Below are 12,810 nucleotides of genomic sequence, written 5' to 3'. Positions count from 1 at the left end.
GCTATTGGGCGAGATGGTCCTCTTATACTAGGAAAGTTACAGCAATAGAAGCGGTTGATTTGAGAGTATAGAAGAGTCTCCAATAATTTGAGCATTGGTGCTCTGACGATACCATAGGGGCAGAGGAACCCCTTTTGACGAGGCAGGTGCAGATCTGCTTGTTGCTGAGACGCACCTTCCATGCCCACCACCATCACATTATGTGTACGGCTCTCCGTTCTCCCCTCATCCTCTTCCCTTTGCAACCCATTACGTCCTCTCCCACCGATCGCACCATTCTTATTGATAATGGCCGCTCTTTTCCATTTACGGCATCCTTACACGACGAGCACGGATATCGACCGCAGGTTAATGCCTCCGCCGCCCAAGCCCAAGTGCCATTTCAAGAGACTTAGTCGAGAGCTGCTGTTCCGTATCTTGAGGTACCTGTGCGACGATGTCGAATCGCTTCTCCACGCTGCGCGCGTTTGCCAGAGATGGAGTTACCAGGTTGGGTCCCTGCTCTACCACACGATCACGATGACTGTATACGACCAGCTGCCACCACCACGTCACACGTTCACGATCTCCGCGCTGAGAGCTTTCCTGCAGGATAGCACTCGTGCAGATCACCGAGACACTGTCCGGAGAATGGTAGTCTATTACGAAGCTGCGCAGCAACGCACACCGTTATCAGTGCGCCAAATCGCACTCGGGGAATTTGATTCCGCACACGAGGAGCCCTCGAGCCCTGTTCACAACAGAAGCGATGCGGAATTCCGGGATACTGTGGCTTTCCTCTTCGGCATACTCCAACAATGGAACCCCGAAAACAAGATTCAGCTGAATTTTGTTCTCTCTTACACCTTGGCCCGGGCCGATGCACCACCCGTCGGTTTGGATGATGTTGAAGACCCCAAATTGATTACCTTCCCCTCTATCAAATGCGTTTCTTGTCTGACATTCGACTACAAAGACGAAGAGGCTGTATTCCAACCAATTTGGGAAGCTACCCCGTTCCACATCGCCCAGTCCTGCGAGGGCTTGACGACCTTGATAGTCGACACCGATGCATTTCGATGGTATGGTCGTCAAGTGTCCCTGGAGAAGAGGCGAGATGGTGAGCACTCATCTGCAGCAACTGCGTTATACCATTGCTAACAAGTCCAGGCATTGGAGAGAGCCTGGGCAGCATACCGAACACCCTCAAGACCCTTTCTGTTCGAGCCGTTGGCGCCAGCAATCCCAAAGTACTGGACTCCATTAATATAAATCGGGATCTTTTCTCATACCGAATTCTAAGCCTCAGTACGCAGCTTCGGGCGCTGGAGCTCTACAATGTGACACTGCCTCTAGACTTCTGGTGTTCTCTAGATGAAAGTAACAGGCCCAATCGAGTCTCTCCGATTTGGCCACACCTCAGGCGTGTAATCTCCGTGGATAATTGCCTTGTTGAAGGCAGCGGCGGTATGTAGCCGATACACCGTCGTCGATTCTCCTATTTCCGACCATTCTAACAGACAATGTCAAGCAGGAGGCCTATACAATTCTGCCAGCCACCGCAAGCTTTTCTTTTCCCAGCTGACCAGGTTGGTCACTTCCCTCGGCTACGCAGTCAAGCATATGCCGCAACTGGATCTACTGAAGTGTGCCATCTCGTCGGTGCCCGCTCCGATCGTTCAATTCATGGTCGTGAGAAGCAACAAAGGCAAAGCCAAAGCAACTCTCTCCTGCAATTGTCCAATACCGCACCATTGGGCACCTCAACACTGCATGGTAGCGGCGTGGGGCGTCCCTTTGGCATACGCCTTTCATAAGAACAAGGCCCCAGGGACTGCTACAAGGAAAGTTCGAGTCACGTATGATCCCTGGCCGCCGCGTCCGTAACGTGGTCTCTTTCCGGCTGAGTTGTTGTCTCCTTGTATAGCTTGTTTGCTTTACCTAGACCAGATCCGGCCACGGCCGCGCGCTCGTTATTGCGTTCGTTCACTTGGGTAGACATTGTATAGTCATACCGTACCAAATATAGCTTTGGTTTCTTGGAAAACTTCCGCAATACTATACTCCGAGACCATAGGACATACTGTTCGCTCAGTAATTAATGTCAGGAGGGTAGGGAATGAGGATCATTACCGGTTAGGCACCTCGTGCCTTCGACGCAGGGAAAGAACATACTAGGTCCTAAGGCATGCCAACTCAAGCGTCAATTTAGTCAAGGTTCTTAATGATCTACCTACCACGCTGCTTATTTTCCTTAGAAAGTTGGTCTAATAACTTTCCCAGGTTGATCGCCTCCAACTGTCACCTGCCAATAATGGACCTTGCTGATGACATTCCGGTAGTCAAGTTTGGAGACCGATCAGCACTTTCGAGAAAGGGGTGCGGTTTCCCAGCGCGTGCTTGGCTTGGTGATTGAAGTCTCAGAGGTACCGAGTCCCGTCCAAATCAATGGAACATGAGCGTTTCCCGTTAGTGGTATAAAGCTTGCGAAGTTGCGACGCATCTATGTATCGACCACAGTCGAGAATGCTCTGCTCAGCCAGAGACAATATAGATTCAATCATTCATTGAGTTGGTCTTCACGTAGTAGTAGCGGCGTTGCTCACGTGGGAAAGTAGTATGAACTTCGTAGGTGGTTTTCTCGACAGGGGTGGATGGAATGCCACGCCTGTATAGAGGAATGCGTCAATACCACCTCGCAAAACTGCGACACAGAAGTAAACAAACATTTGAGACCACGCGTAGCATCTCTCGACAGTCTATAAAGCAACTGTCAAGGTCGGTGTTAAAACAGTGACCGCGGCAGTCCATTCCTCTCTTCCTCTCAGCTCCAATATTCGTCCCATCGTGTACATACCACACCAACCATGAGATTCCAATTCCCCTCCCTCCTCACAGCGATCTCGCTGCTAAGCCCCGTCTTCGCCGCAAAGACGCTCAACATCGTCGCGCACCCCGACGACGACCTCCTCTTCATAAACCCCGATATCCAACACGACATTAGCGCCGGTTTCGACGTGCGCACCGTCTTCCTCACATCCGGAGACGCGGGACAACCCTCTGAATTCTGGACGCTCCGGCAGGCAGGCCTCCTCGCTGCCTATGCCCAGATGGCCGGAGTCCAAAACGTCTGGGACGAGAGCGACGCCGGCGTACCGGGCAAGGATATCCCGTTGTATACACTTCGCTCACGGCCGGGAGTGAGTATTGCGCTCATGCATATTCCCGATGGAAGCATGGATGGGAATGGGTTCCTTGCGACGGGGTATGAGAGTCTCGAGAAGCTATGGAAAGGAGCGATTCAGCGGATCCGAACCGTCGATAACTCGGGTACGACGTATTCGAAGGGTGAACTTGTTGATACCCTCGAGCAGATCATCAATTCGTTTAAGCCGGATAGCTTGAACTCGCTTGATTATATTCATGAGTATGGAAGTGGCGACCACAGTGACCATACCTCTGCGGGACTGTTCACGAACGACGCGGCCATTGCGTCGGTTTTCCCGGGAAGTGTAATTGCGTACCGTGGGTACCCGATCAAGTTTGAGCCTCAGAACGTTTTTGACGATCTGGCGAAGAAGAAGGAGGTGTTCTATACGTATGCGGCGTATGATGCGACGGTTTGCGGCAGTGACCCGGACTGCGGTGGGAAGGAGTATGAGCTTTGGTTGCCGAGGCAGTACACGGCGAACTGAACGTTCACATTGTGAGAGAATTCTCTCTTGGCGGATGTTCTTTGCTTTTGTTGTTGATAGCCTATTGCGACCTGGGACGGGTTTTTGGAATTGATGAGCCTTCGCTTCGGAGCCGTACTTCCTTCAGTGGATGGCCTTCAGTTAGACCTAACAGGAACAGGGGTTCGCGTGATTGTAAGGCAGCATTGCAGTTGCATTATCCTCAAGCATGCAAAGACCCTAAGCAGTAGCGTAAAGGCGAACCGCTCGTTAGCGCAGCCAACCTCTTATCAATTAAATGCGGTGATATAGAGATACCTGCTGATTGGGCGATGATTGCATCACATTTACGAAACACGTGGTTGACCAGGCACTCGGGTATTTGCACAGGGATCAAGAGTAGCAAGAGCCTGATTCCGAGGTAAGTTATTCTGCGCGGAAAAATCTCTTGATGTCGATCGTTGACCGGTTGGGGAGGAGTTCAGACGTGCACTGGCTGCTGGCGTGCCATGACCTTTTCCTGTGTCACTGTGCGACGCTCCGCTTAGAATTCCAAGCATTAGCGGCGCGATTATAGGGCTATCGCAATAGACCTGGCGCCAATAGAGTTATGTCATGGTTGAATACTTTGCCGCGTGAGATTGGCCCTCCGGTAGGCTTGTACAACCGCAGGCATTGGCGAGATTGGCTGCGAGGATAGAGATCGATATGCTTCGGCCCTCCCCTCCCGCTGCAGAATATATAGCGCGTTTTCCGACTTGACCACTATCAGGCTGCCACGCACAGCGGGTGCGCAAGACTAGCTGAGGCCCTAAGCATCGTCTGGAATTTCCCTGCAGCCTCGCCATCATCACCTTGTGCGGCAAAATCACAAAATGTGGATAATTGGAGGAATGAACAAAGGGATCGCCTTCTCGTCCGAGAGGTATTGTTTTCTATGGAGACGGCATATTGGTTTGTGGAGTCAACCACCTCCACTCCAAGCCAGCGAACTATGGTACAGAGTGAAATAGCAAATTGCCTAATGAAGCGCGGCTCCCGATTAGGCAGTCGGCAAGTTTGCTGGCTAGCCCAACAAACCGGATGAATCCCCGGGGTGTTCAGACTCGCGCCCGCCTGACTGATCAGGAGGGCAGATGCCGCCAGCCATGCGGTCAGCAGTCGCACCCCATTTGGGACGGCGTCCGCAGCTAAAGTGGCAGGCATCCAACGGTCGTTATGATTTGCTGGTGGCGTTTGTGACGAGTGTGGACCCTCTACCAATCTCATCACTGGGGAAGCATGCTATAATCAAACGATGAACCGCTGTCTCCGGCCCATATGCACGGACAAATGTTTCGAGCGTAGTGCAAGTCATATCTTTCCCGTGTGGGCTCTATTCACGGGAACCGGCTATCGGCCAGCGATTTTCCCGCCCGGCGCAAACCATCCTGCCATGGTATGACTATGTCTGCAGCAAACATTGCTTCCAGCCTGAGAAAAAGCTGTCTGAACCATGTTCCGGAGTCTTGGTTAAATGAAGCCTGAGCGCAATGAGGGCCCCGCTAGCGCGGGCTGCGACGGCTGCGACGGTGCTAGACATCTTACAGCTTGTCCGGATAAAGGAAAATCTTGGTTCGAGCAGACCTTTGGATCCAATCAGGCCTTCGCTTGTAGGCCCGCGTGGATCTGATTTGTCCAGCGGCGATAACTCAAATGAATTATATGCATCTCCGGGAGCCAGTCTAGACGGCTGCGCTCGGACAGACGCACTTCTTTGTTAGGCTGAGTCCAGTCGGCGCTGTCATCTATGAGCCACATCCACTGCGGTCTAGTCAAATGAGCATTAACGATGATGCGATTGCCAGCCATGATATGGTCGCCGACCTGCCCACCAAGGTTGAAGGAGAGATCTGCCTGATACATCCTTCCCAGACACCTTGATGTTGAAAACCGGCGTGTGAAGAGACTATTGCACAGCTCCGAGCAACACGTTGAGTATCTGAGGTATAGTAATGTTATTCCCCGCTTGGACCGTTACCAAAATCCAGTCTTAATATAACGGGTGCTAGGCCAGACTCCGCCCTATTGGTCGTTCCACTCGTCTCCGCGCCCAGCCGTTGAGCCGCGAAACCGCTGCAGACAGGTCTAGCAACATTGCTGAAAAGAGAGAGATGTGCAACAACGTTCGGGGGCGTTTTGGGGTCTGCGGCCACGAAGCAACCGTATACATTGCGAGATGTCGGTCCGCAATTCAGAACCAATTGACTTGTCCTCCTCATCAACGCCTGGATTACTGGGACTGGCAGGAAGACAAGGACAATGAAAAGTGCCCGTCGTGCAGAGGAGACACGCCGCCGGACACTCCCTGACAAAATATGAGGCGGGGCCGGGGTCGAGACGATCCGCGCAACAATCAGGAGACGTCTTGGCTGATTTCCGCCCTCAATTCAGCGAACAGCCTCTGCTCCGATCGTCCGCCCCAAGCGAACGAAGCCGCTTTTGATTTTGCTTTTTCAATTGAGTTGTCGCGTCTCAGAAATATCCTGTTGTGATTTAGCCACTTGATTCGTGTCATTAAGTTGAATCAACGCACCATTGATCGCCCTGGCGGCTGGCGAAGTACACAAGATGCGGCAATTGTAATAGATCGCTACGAGGTAGAGCTTCTCTGACGTTTAGATCGAAGATAAACCACCGTTCGAGCGGCTTTTCGGAGTCGAAATCGGCTGGGATGTGGACATGGTCATAGATGGGCGGGCGGATATTGGCGTTAAAATCGCGGCCCAGATGCCGAGACACCAGCGAGCCCAGAGTCAGGTGTCTTGCTTGGGGATGTCCTGGTATGTCTGACACTCTTGCATAGACAAGAACTCGCATACTCCGAGTAGAATTGGCCATTGTCGTAGATCGAAGATACAAGGTAGCAAGTAGACACAAAAAGAGCTACCGTGAGAAAGGTCAAAGGGGAGGGAAAAGAGGAGAAAGTGCTTTGTTTGCTCTTTTCCAAGCAAACAAAAGGACCGGGCTCGGGGACCTCCAGTGCAGGCCATTGGCGACCGCGGAGCCCGGGTATTTCCGACCGCACTGCGTCATTTCCCAGGCAGGACCTGTCTCAAATCTCGGTCGTGGACAACCTCCAGCTCACATTGTCATTGCATACGGCTGAGGAGATGGTTGAAAGATGGACGAGTGAAGCACCAAGCTGTCAAGTCCGCTGCAGTGGCGCTAAATCTCCGGACCCTCTTTTAGTGGGCGTCTAGCCGCGAGTTATGCGCTGGGGATCCTTTGCCGGCGTGTGGCTAAAGTACTGACCCAGGGGACGAAGTACAAGTACCTTGGTTGCCACTATATTTTCCCTGCTAGTCAGGTACAGCTACTTGTTCTTTTCAGTCCCAGGCATTTGACTCATATCTGCGTTGTCATCGCATTCCTCACATTCAATCTATCGTCATTGCTACCTAGCCACCGACTGCGCTCATTATTTTATTTCACATCCTCCTGATCGCATTGTTGCTCAATCAATATTAACATTACTATGTACAGATTATTAGATTCATGACGACAGTCAAAAACTTTTACCCTCCAATGCTCGCCCTCAGCGTCGCTTCTTCTGCCCCATGGTTTTTCCCCTCGGTCCAGCGACGGTGCCCATCAAGACTACAAAGGTCAGCACGATTTGCACAACGAGATACGCGGAACTTACCATCCCAATGAGTGAATGAACTGGAATAGTTTCCATAGAAGTACCTATGATGGTCATCATGGGCGCTGGAACCTCCCCAGAATGGAATGATCCGCCGCAAACTCCATGGAAAGTCGTATCCCGAATGCGAGTCAATTGCCTGCAACTGACGCAACGCCATCCATCCCAACACCGTTACCAAATGCACGTTGCCAGTGAAATACCCCAGAATAAGCGGCGGACAGATGGTGCCAAGTCCAAGGAAGAACGTCTCGGCCGGACTGGCGTACTCGGCGGTCAACCCGAACGGCGCGGAGTATTGATGATGGATGCGGTGGACCGAACGATATAACGGACCCCAATGCATCGCTCGGTGCAGCCAGTAGTGGTATGTGTCTTCGACGAAGAAGAAGAGGGCGATTTGTGCGGCGAAGAGAGAAAATTGTGGGAAAGGCAGGTTGTATTTCACATGGCAGACCTCCATCATCGGGTGGAAGAGGACGATCAATGGTAATTCGACGATGAAGTGGATGGCAAGGATGTACTTGACACACGTCCACTGGTCTTCGAACGATGGGCTCTTATTGTCTTGGATTTTGAACCGACGGAACACGCTCGGACAGGCATCGGCAACGATCCAGGGAAGGCAACGGCCGAAGTAGATGAGTTCGTGGGCGAGGAAGGTCATGACCCCTATTGTTTATGAGCAACAAGCGCCTTTGCTAACAAAGGTCTGCTTACCAGTCGCTAGGACATCATTATTCCAAAACGTGTAGTGCGCCCACCACAGTTGCTCCGGCCACGAGAGGCTCGGATCCTGCTTGGCCACATGGACGAGCTCAGGGTACGACAGCGAGCCAGAAGGTAGGGTAATGTTTGCCATGATAATGTGATACACTTCGTGAGGCTCTTAAGGCGCAACATGTTCGTGTTCATGTACCTGGCCCGGAAGCTTCGAGCCGGTTTTGTACCTGCGGTGTCTGGGCTCAGCCAAATCCCGGGTATGGTCTGATCCAAACACACCACCCCGGATTCAGGCCGGATCCTTACCTCGCCACACTAATCCATGCGCGATAAATTAGAGTGGATATAGGGGTAGTTCACGTACGATACGGGATCGACAGGCTACACCATGCCGTCGGATTGCGGCTGCCTAGGGTTTTCACTTTGGATGCTCGAACACGTAGAATCCGCCATACCGCACAATCGGCCGGCCTCTCGTAGCGGGACAATATGATTTTCTACTGCATAACTAGCCTGTCGCTCATCCTTGAACATGCCAATCTAGACATTCAAAAGCGAAATAGATCAAGATATTAGTGTTGTTGTCTTGGGATCATCATATGGTTCTTGAAGTGCCAGAGATATATATCACGGTTGTGACTCGTGCGAGGACGTCGATCACTTAGGTATGGTCCAAGGCGGCTTCGAGAGCTAACCGCGCAATAGAACATGGCGGTTTCTTAGTCTTACCAAGGTAGAAAGATCGATTATTCTATTCATTATGATCCATCTACATAAGCCTAAGCTACGAGAGGTTAAGAATCCTCTTTTCGATAAACAGCGGTGGAGCCGTGCATCGGCCCATCATTCGGCATCTGAGAGCTCCCACGAGCGAACGATATACTCCTGTCCACAAACCACTATCTTTTCTGGAGCACCGTCCGAAGATGAGAATTGTACATCGTCACGCGTAGGCAATTTATCCGCCTCGGAACCCAGCGAATACTTCACCTCGAACTTGCCGCCAACAAAGTCCTCCCTCCTCGCACTGACCTTTCCACCACTCTTAACAACAATCTTCGTCTCTCCAGCCGGCCTCACAAGAACCTGTCTCTGTCGAAGCGCGATATAAGTCCCCCAGATACCGCCGATAAAAGTCCGAGTTACCTCCTTCTCCTTGCCCTCTTCCAATTGCACCTCTTCCGACGCGCTCTCCATAATAAAAGACACGTTTTCGCGTCCTGTCATCCGGCGGAATGGCAGCTCCCTCCATACCTCCTCGTACTCGCTCACAGGCGCGCCCGGCAAATCAGGGCGCGGCATGACCCCAACCTCCAGATCGTCGCCGTTCGGGAGCGCGGAGAATGCGCCGCAGTCCGCGACGCCAAAGGCGTTCCTTGAGTCGAGTTCGTGCGTGAAGAGGACTTCATCTAGTTGAAATTAGGTTCCATTCTAATATAACATGGACGGTGGAGGGTGGAATGTATACGGAGTACATACTCGAGTTCCGATCCTGGAGTCGCTCCCCCGCAATGGCCCAGTCGATTTTCCCGGTGTCGCGGTTAACCCGGAGATCGACGTACCAGTTTCCGACGGAGAGGACGAGCGTGTCGGTGTTTTCGAAGGCGGGCTCGGGCGGCCATCGCAGGGAGATTCTGGTTGAGAGTCGTTTTGTCATTTTGATATTGCCAGTGGTTGGGAGGTAGGGAAGGGAGATTTAGGTTCATGAGCGCATGATTCAGTCATCTTCGTTTCTACGGTATCTCAACCTCCACAACTCCCGAGTCCTTATCGGTTCCCCGCACATTTGGAGCATCGCATCGCGGAAATTAGTTCAAAGATCATTGGATGCCGTTGATACTCCAAATCCTGATCTCTTAGACTTTCCTCTTTGAGATGGGATAGGGTCCGGAGGCTGAGTTGCTTATCGCGCTCACCATGTCGTCTACTACCTCTTTAAAAAGACCTTGGTTCATGGGGAGTAATCGCAAAGTTATGTCTCACAATCGTCAAAATGCTGACTCTCTATCTAGTTGCTGGACTCATAGTAACTGTCTTCTTTCTCCAACGACTCCGATCGCCCATCGCGAAGCTCCCAGGACCATGGTATACCGCGTTCACAAGCTGGGTGCTCAAGTACCACGAGTTCACTTCGAACAGACGGCTATACATTCACGGTCTGCACAAGAAGTACGGGACAACTATCCGCATAGCGCCCAATGAGGTCTCGTTCGCTAGTCTGGAAGCGATCCGAGAGATCTACGCGTCTGGCGGCAGTGGCTATGACAAAACGGAGCTGTATGACTTGTTTCGTCAGTTCGGCATCAAGTATGACGCCCTCAGAATTTGGTTTATCGTTCAATGCAGCTGATTCGATTAGGACCATGTTCTCGACTCTCGACAAGCAGAGCGTCAGTTCCAAATGTCCCGAGCCAATGCACCAACTAACAACATCCAGCATAGCCAGCGCAAACGCGAGCTCGCAGATCGTTACGCCATGACGAATATCCTGCGCGATGAGCACGTATCGGCCATCGCAGACCGGGCGAGAGCCTTCGTCTCGAGATGCATTGCGTCGGCCGAGAGCGTGGATGTTTACGTATGCCTCCATCCGTGGACTACTTTCACCGTTTGTTGACGACGCACCTGCAGGTATGGCTCCATTGCTTCGCCCTCGACGGTGTGACGAACTTCATGTTCAGCCCGGGAGGACTACGCTCGCTCGACTCGGAGAAAGATTTTGAAATCATGGAGGAGCTCACCTACCACCAGAGTCTGCAGAGTTCGTTACTCTCCCTTCGTAGCCTGCATCACCGTTAACAAGCAAACACAGAGAACCTCCTGCATTACTACCTCCCAGCTCTAGCCCCATACTTCCCATCATGCTTAATCCCGCGCCGCTCGCCCATGACAAACGAGTACGTCCTGAGGATGTCCGCCCAACAACAGCCCAGCCAGCATAGCCTCGTCGCCAAATTAGCCCGGAAAGACTCCCCGCTCAATCATGCACAGATCGCTGCAGAATGCAAGGATCATATGGCGGCGGGTATCGACACAACGGGCGACGGCCTGTGCTTTGTGATGTGGGAGCTTTCCCGACCGCAGAATATCCGTTTTCAGGACCGTCTATACGAAGAGTTGAGGTCAGCCAGTTCCGGTACGCCGATGGATAAGCTACCCTACCTCGACGCAGTCGTCAAAGAAGCCCTACGATGTGCGCCGCCAATCCCGATGTCATTTCCGCGATACGTACCGGCTGGAGGACGAACGATCGACGGACACTTCGTCCCGGAAAAGACGATCGTGAGTTGTCAACCGTACACGGTGCACAGACTCGACGAGGGCATGTTCCCGGAACCCGACAGGTTTAATCCGGATAGGTGGTTGGAGCAGAAAGGGGCTGCTGAGCGGAGCCGGCTGTTCTTTGCTTTTTCGACGGGTGGCAGGGGTTGTACGGGGCGGAAGTGAGTACTTTCCCTTCTTGCATGAGCATGATGCATGTTTCGTGAGAGTAGTTTGCACTTTTGCAATTACTGACGCTGGACGATCATTGCAGTTTGGCCATGGTCGAGATGAAGGTTCTCCTGCGAGAGGTGTACTCGCGGTTCCGTACAACGATCGCCGAGGATATGTGTGGGTGCATGGACATTGATGACCAGATTATCTCTTCGAGGCCGCAGGGACAAACGTGTAAGTTGAGGTTTAGTGAGAGGTGACCTGCTTGACGACTTGGGATAACTGCTCGATTGAGCTTCGGCGCTGGTCGTATAGGTTCATCTCGCCCTTTGAATAGGTAAATCGAGAATATCACTGAATCGAACATTTGCTACCACTTGCTTTGGAATACTATTCCACCTGTTAGAACCGTGATCCTACCACTTGCAACTATTCCTGCTCATAATTTCGCCGCTGTACTCTCCTAGCTGACCTACCTAGGCACTAACCATCATCGACTTAAAATCAAGGGTACTCGAACAAGTGGCATATATGCTGTGCGACCCCCAACGGCGGCGCATCGGTAAATATCGGCGTTCTGGCTACTGGCCCTACAGTTCAAGCGCAGCCCTTGCTGGACATGAACCTCGTCCTTTGGTACAACGTCGGCGGCGGGGATGAGGAGCCGGAGCTCTACAGCAGGCTACAACATGCTCAATCTTAGCAGCTGCAAGACGTACGCAACACGAACGGGTCTCTGCTCGGTGTAACATACAAGCCAGAGTTCAGAGGCGGATCAAACGCTGCCTCTTCGGCCGTGCAGGGATACCTTGCTGGAATGCTTCCAATCGTTCGGAACGCCGCTCAACAGACAGGGATCCTCTTACGCCACGAGTTTAAGCTCTTTGCAGAGCAAGCCTGGCTCCGGTGTACCAGGGTTGAGGAACAAACAACGAACATCTCAGTCTTCGGCCTTGACTAGGGATAGCACCCGCGAGGATCCTCCAGGTCAACCTGGAACCGTGGCCAAGGACTTTGGCAAGAAAATAATGTTACGGATCATCCTGTAAGATAAACAGATTTGAACTGGTGGTATTGATCACTTAGCTTACTGCGCCTAGATCGAACCAAACCCTAATATTGATGTGGCCAAAATAAGCACCCAAACGGAGCCGCACCGCCGCTTTTGCGAGAGTGTGACACCAGCTTGGACTGCAAGCTGAACTGAGTCGCTCGTTCGTTATCAGTGGCGCAGGAAAGCCCTTGGAATGGCTGGATGTCTGCATCCGCACATGTCCATCTGGCTGCGCGCAATCTATGCGTTTCCACGCTTCC

At 52.2% G+C, this 12,810-nt stretch overlaps 7 protein-coding genes across 7 annotated transcripts; 3 read left to right on the top strand and 4 right to left on the bottom strand.

Moving 5' to 3' along the window:
* Positions 1-66: 66 nt before the first annotated feature.
* Positions 67-2,035, top strand: BDW74DRAFT_88000 (F-box protein). Its single transcript, XM_073733975.1, has 3 exons — positions 67-1,099; positions 1,150-1,446; positions 1,511-2,035. Exons 1-3 carry the CDS (start codon positions 181-183, stop codon positions 1,864-1,866), a joined length of 1,572 nt encoding a protein of 523 aa, XP_073579785.1. The 5' UTR covers positions 67-180; the 3' UTR covers positions 1,867-2,035.
* Positions 2,036-2,389: 354 nt separating this feature from the next.
* Positions 2,390-3,951, top strand: BDW74DRAFT_88008 (uncharacterized protein). The gene has a single exon (XM_073733976.1). The coding sequence runs from the start codon at positions 2,847-2,849 to the stop codon at positions 3,672-3,674; it is 828 nt and encodes a 275-aa protein (XP_073579784.1). The 5' UTR covers positions 2,390-2,846; the 3' UTR covers positions 3,675-3,951.
* A 1,155-nt stretch (positions 3,952-5,106) lies between these two features.
* Positions 5,107-6,061, bottom strand: BDW74DRAFT_87982 (uncharacterized protein). Its single transcript, XM_073733974.1, has 2 exons — positions 5,693-6,061; positions 5,107-5,639 (listed from the first exon to the last, which is right to left on the bottom strand). Exons 1-2 carry the CDS (start codon positions 5,912-5,914, stop codon positions 5,292-5,294), a joined length of 570 nt encoding a protein of 189 aa, XP_073579783.1. The 5' UTR covers positions 5,915-6,061; the 3' UTR covers positions 5,107-5,291.
* BDW74DRAFT_182156 (uncharacterized protein) lies at positions 6,049-6,533 on the bottom strand (the record flags this gene model as incomplete). The annotated part of the gene is made up of 2 exons (XM_073730187.1): positions 6,049-6,178; positions 6,229-6,533. The coding sequence occupies 2 exons, from the start codon at positions 6,531-6,533 to the stop codon at positions 6,049-6,051; spliced, it is 435 nt and encodes a 144-aa protein (XP_073579782.1).
* A 529-nt stretch (positions 6,534-7,062) lies between these two features.
* BDW74DRAFT_87827 (sterol desaturase family protein) lies at positions 7,063-8,468 on the bottom strand. Its single transcript, XM_073733971.1, has 3 exons — positions 8,059-8,468; positions 7,339-8,010; positions 7,063-7,292 (listed from the first exon to the last, which is right to left on the bottom strand). Exons 1-3 carry the CDS (start codon positions 8,198-8,200, stop codon positions 7,231-7,233), a joined length of 876 nt encoding a protein of 291 aa, XP_073579781.1. The 5' UTR covers positions 8,201-8,468; the 3' UTR covers positions 7,063-7,230.
* A 1-nt stretch (position 8,469) lies between these two features.
* BDW74DRAFT_87845 (uncharacterized protein) lies at positions 8,470-9,961 on the bottom strand. The gene is made up of 2 exons (XM_073733972.1): positions 9,541-9,961; positions 8,470-9,470 (listed from the first exon to the last, which is right to left on the bottom strand). Exons 1-2 carry the CDS (start codon positions 9,716-9,718, stop codon positions 8,905-8,907), a joined length of 744 nt encoding a protein of 247 aa, XP_073579780.1. The 5' UTR covers positions 9,719-9,961; the 3' UTR covers positions 8,470-8,904.
* Positions 9,962-10,054: 93 nt separating this feature from the next.
* Positions 10,055-11,756, top strand: BDW74DRAFT_170426 (cytochrome P450; the record flags this gene model as incomplete). Its single annotated transcript, XM_073727170.1, has 6 exons — positions 10,055-10,368; positions 10,421-10,451; positions 10,499-10,639; positions 10,693-10,822; positions 10,874-11,504; positions 11,597-11,756. 6 exons carry the CDS (start codon positions 10,055-10,057, stop codon positions 11,754-11,756), a joined length of 1,407 nt encoding a protein of 468 aa, XP_073579779.1.
* Between the last annotated feature and the right edge of the window lie 1,054 nt (positions 11,757-12,810).

This window comes from Aspergillus multicolor (assembly GCF_047715735.1).
Source record: "Aspergillus multicolor strain CBS 133.54 unplaced genomic scaffold BDW74scaffold_33, whole genome shotgun sequence".
NCBI lineage: Eukaryota > Fungi > Ascomycota > Eurotiomycetes > Eurotiales > Aspergillaceae > Aspergillus > Aspergillus multicolor.
This window is presented reverse-complemented; position numbering and strand designations above follow the sequence as displayed.

Excerpts from the sequence above, each read along its gene's own strand:
- BDW74DRAFT_87827 (XM_073733971.1), bottom strand. The coding sequence starts at position 8,200 with ATGGCAAACATTACCCTACCTTCTGGCTCGCTGTCGTACCCTGAGCTC. Across the intron at positions 8,011-8,058 it reads TAATGATGTCCTAGCGACTG|GGGTCATGACCTTCCTCGCC; the intron begins GTAAGCAGACCT and ends CATAAACAATAG. Across the intron at positions 7,293-7,338 it reads TTCATTCACTCATTGGGATG|TCTTGATGGGCACCGTCGCT; the intron begins GTAAGTTCCGCG and ends TGACCTTTGTAG.
- BDW74DRAFT_88008 (XM_073733976.1), top strand. The coding sequence starts at position 2,847 with ATGAGATTCCAATTCCCCTCCCTCCTCACAGCGATCTCGCTGCTAAGC.
- BDW74DRAFT_87845 (XM_073733972.1), bottom strand. The coding sequence starts at position 9,718 with ATGACAAAACGACTCTCAACCAGAATCTCCCTGCGATGGCCGCCCGAG. Across the intron at positions 9,471-9,540 it reads ACTCCAGGATCGGAACTCGA|ATGAAGTCCTCTTCACGCAC; the intron begins GTATGTACTCCG and ends AATTTCAACTAG.
- BDW74DRAFT_88000 (XM_073733975.1), top strand. The coding sequence starts at position 181 with ATGCCCACCACCATCACATTATGTGTACGGCTCTCCGTTCTCCCCTCA. Across the intron at positions 1,100-1,149 it reads CCTGGAGAAGAGGCGAGATG|GCATTGGAGAGAGCCTGGGC; the intron begins GTGAGCACTCAT and ends TAACAAGTCCAG. Across the intron at positions 1,447-1,510 it reads CCTTGTTGAAGGCAGCGGCG|CAGGAGGCCTATACAATTCT; the intron begins GTATGTAGCCGA and ends GACAATGTCAAG.
- BDW74DRAFT_87982 (XM_073733974.1), bottom strand. The coding sequence starts at position 5,914 with ATGAGGAGGACAAGTCAATTGGTTCTGAATTGCGGACCGACATCTCGC. Across the intron at positions 5,640-5,692 it reads AGTCTGGCCTAGCACCCGTT|CTCAGATACTCAACGTGTTG; the intron begins ATATTAAGACTG and ends ACATTACTATAC.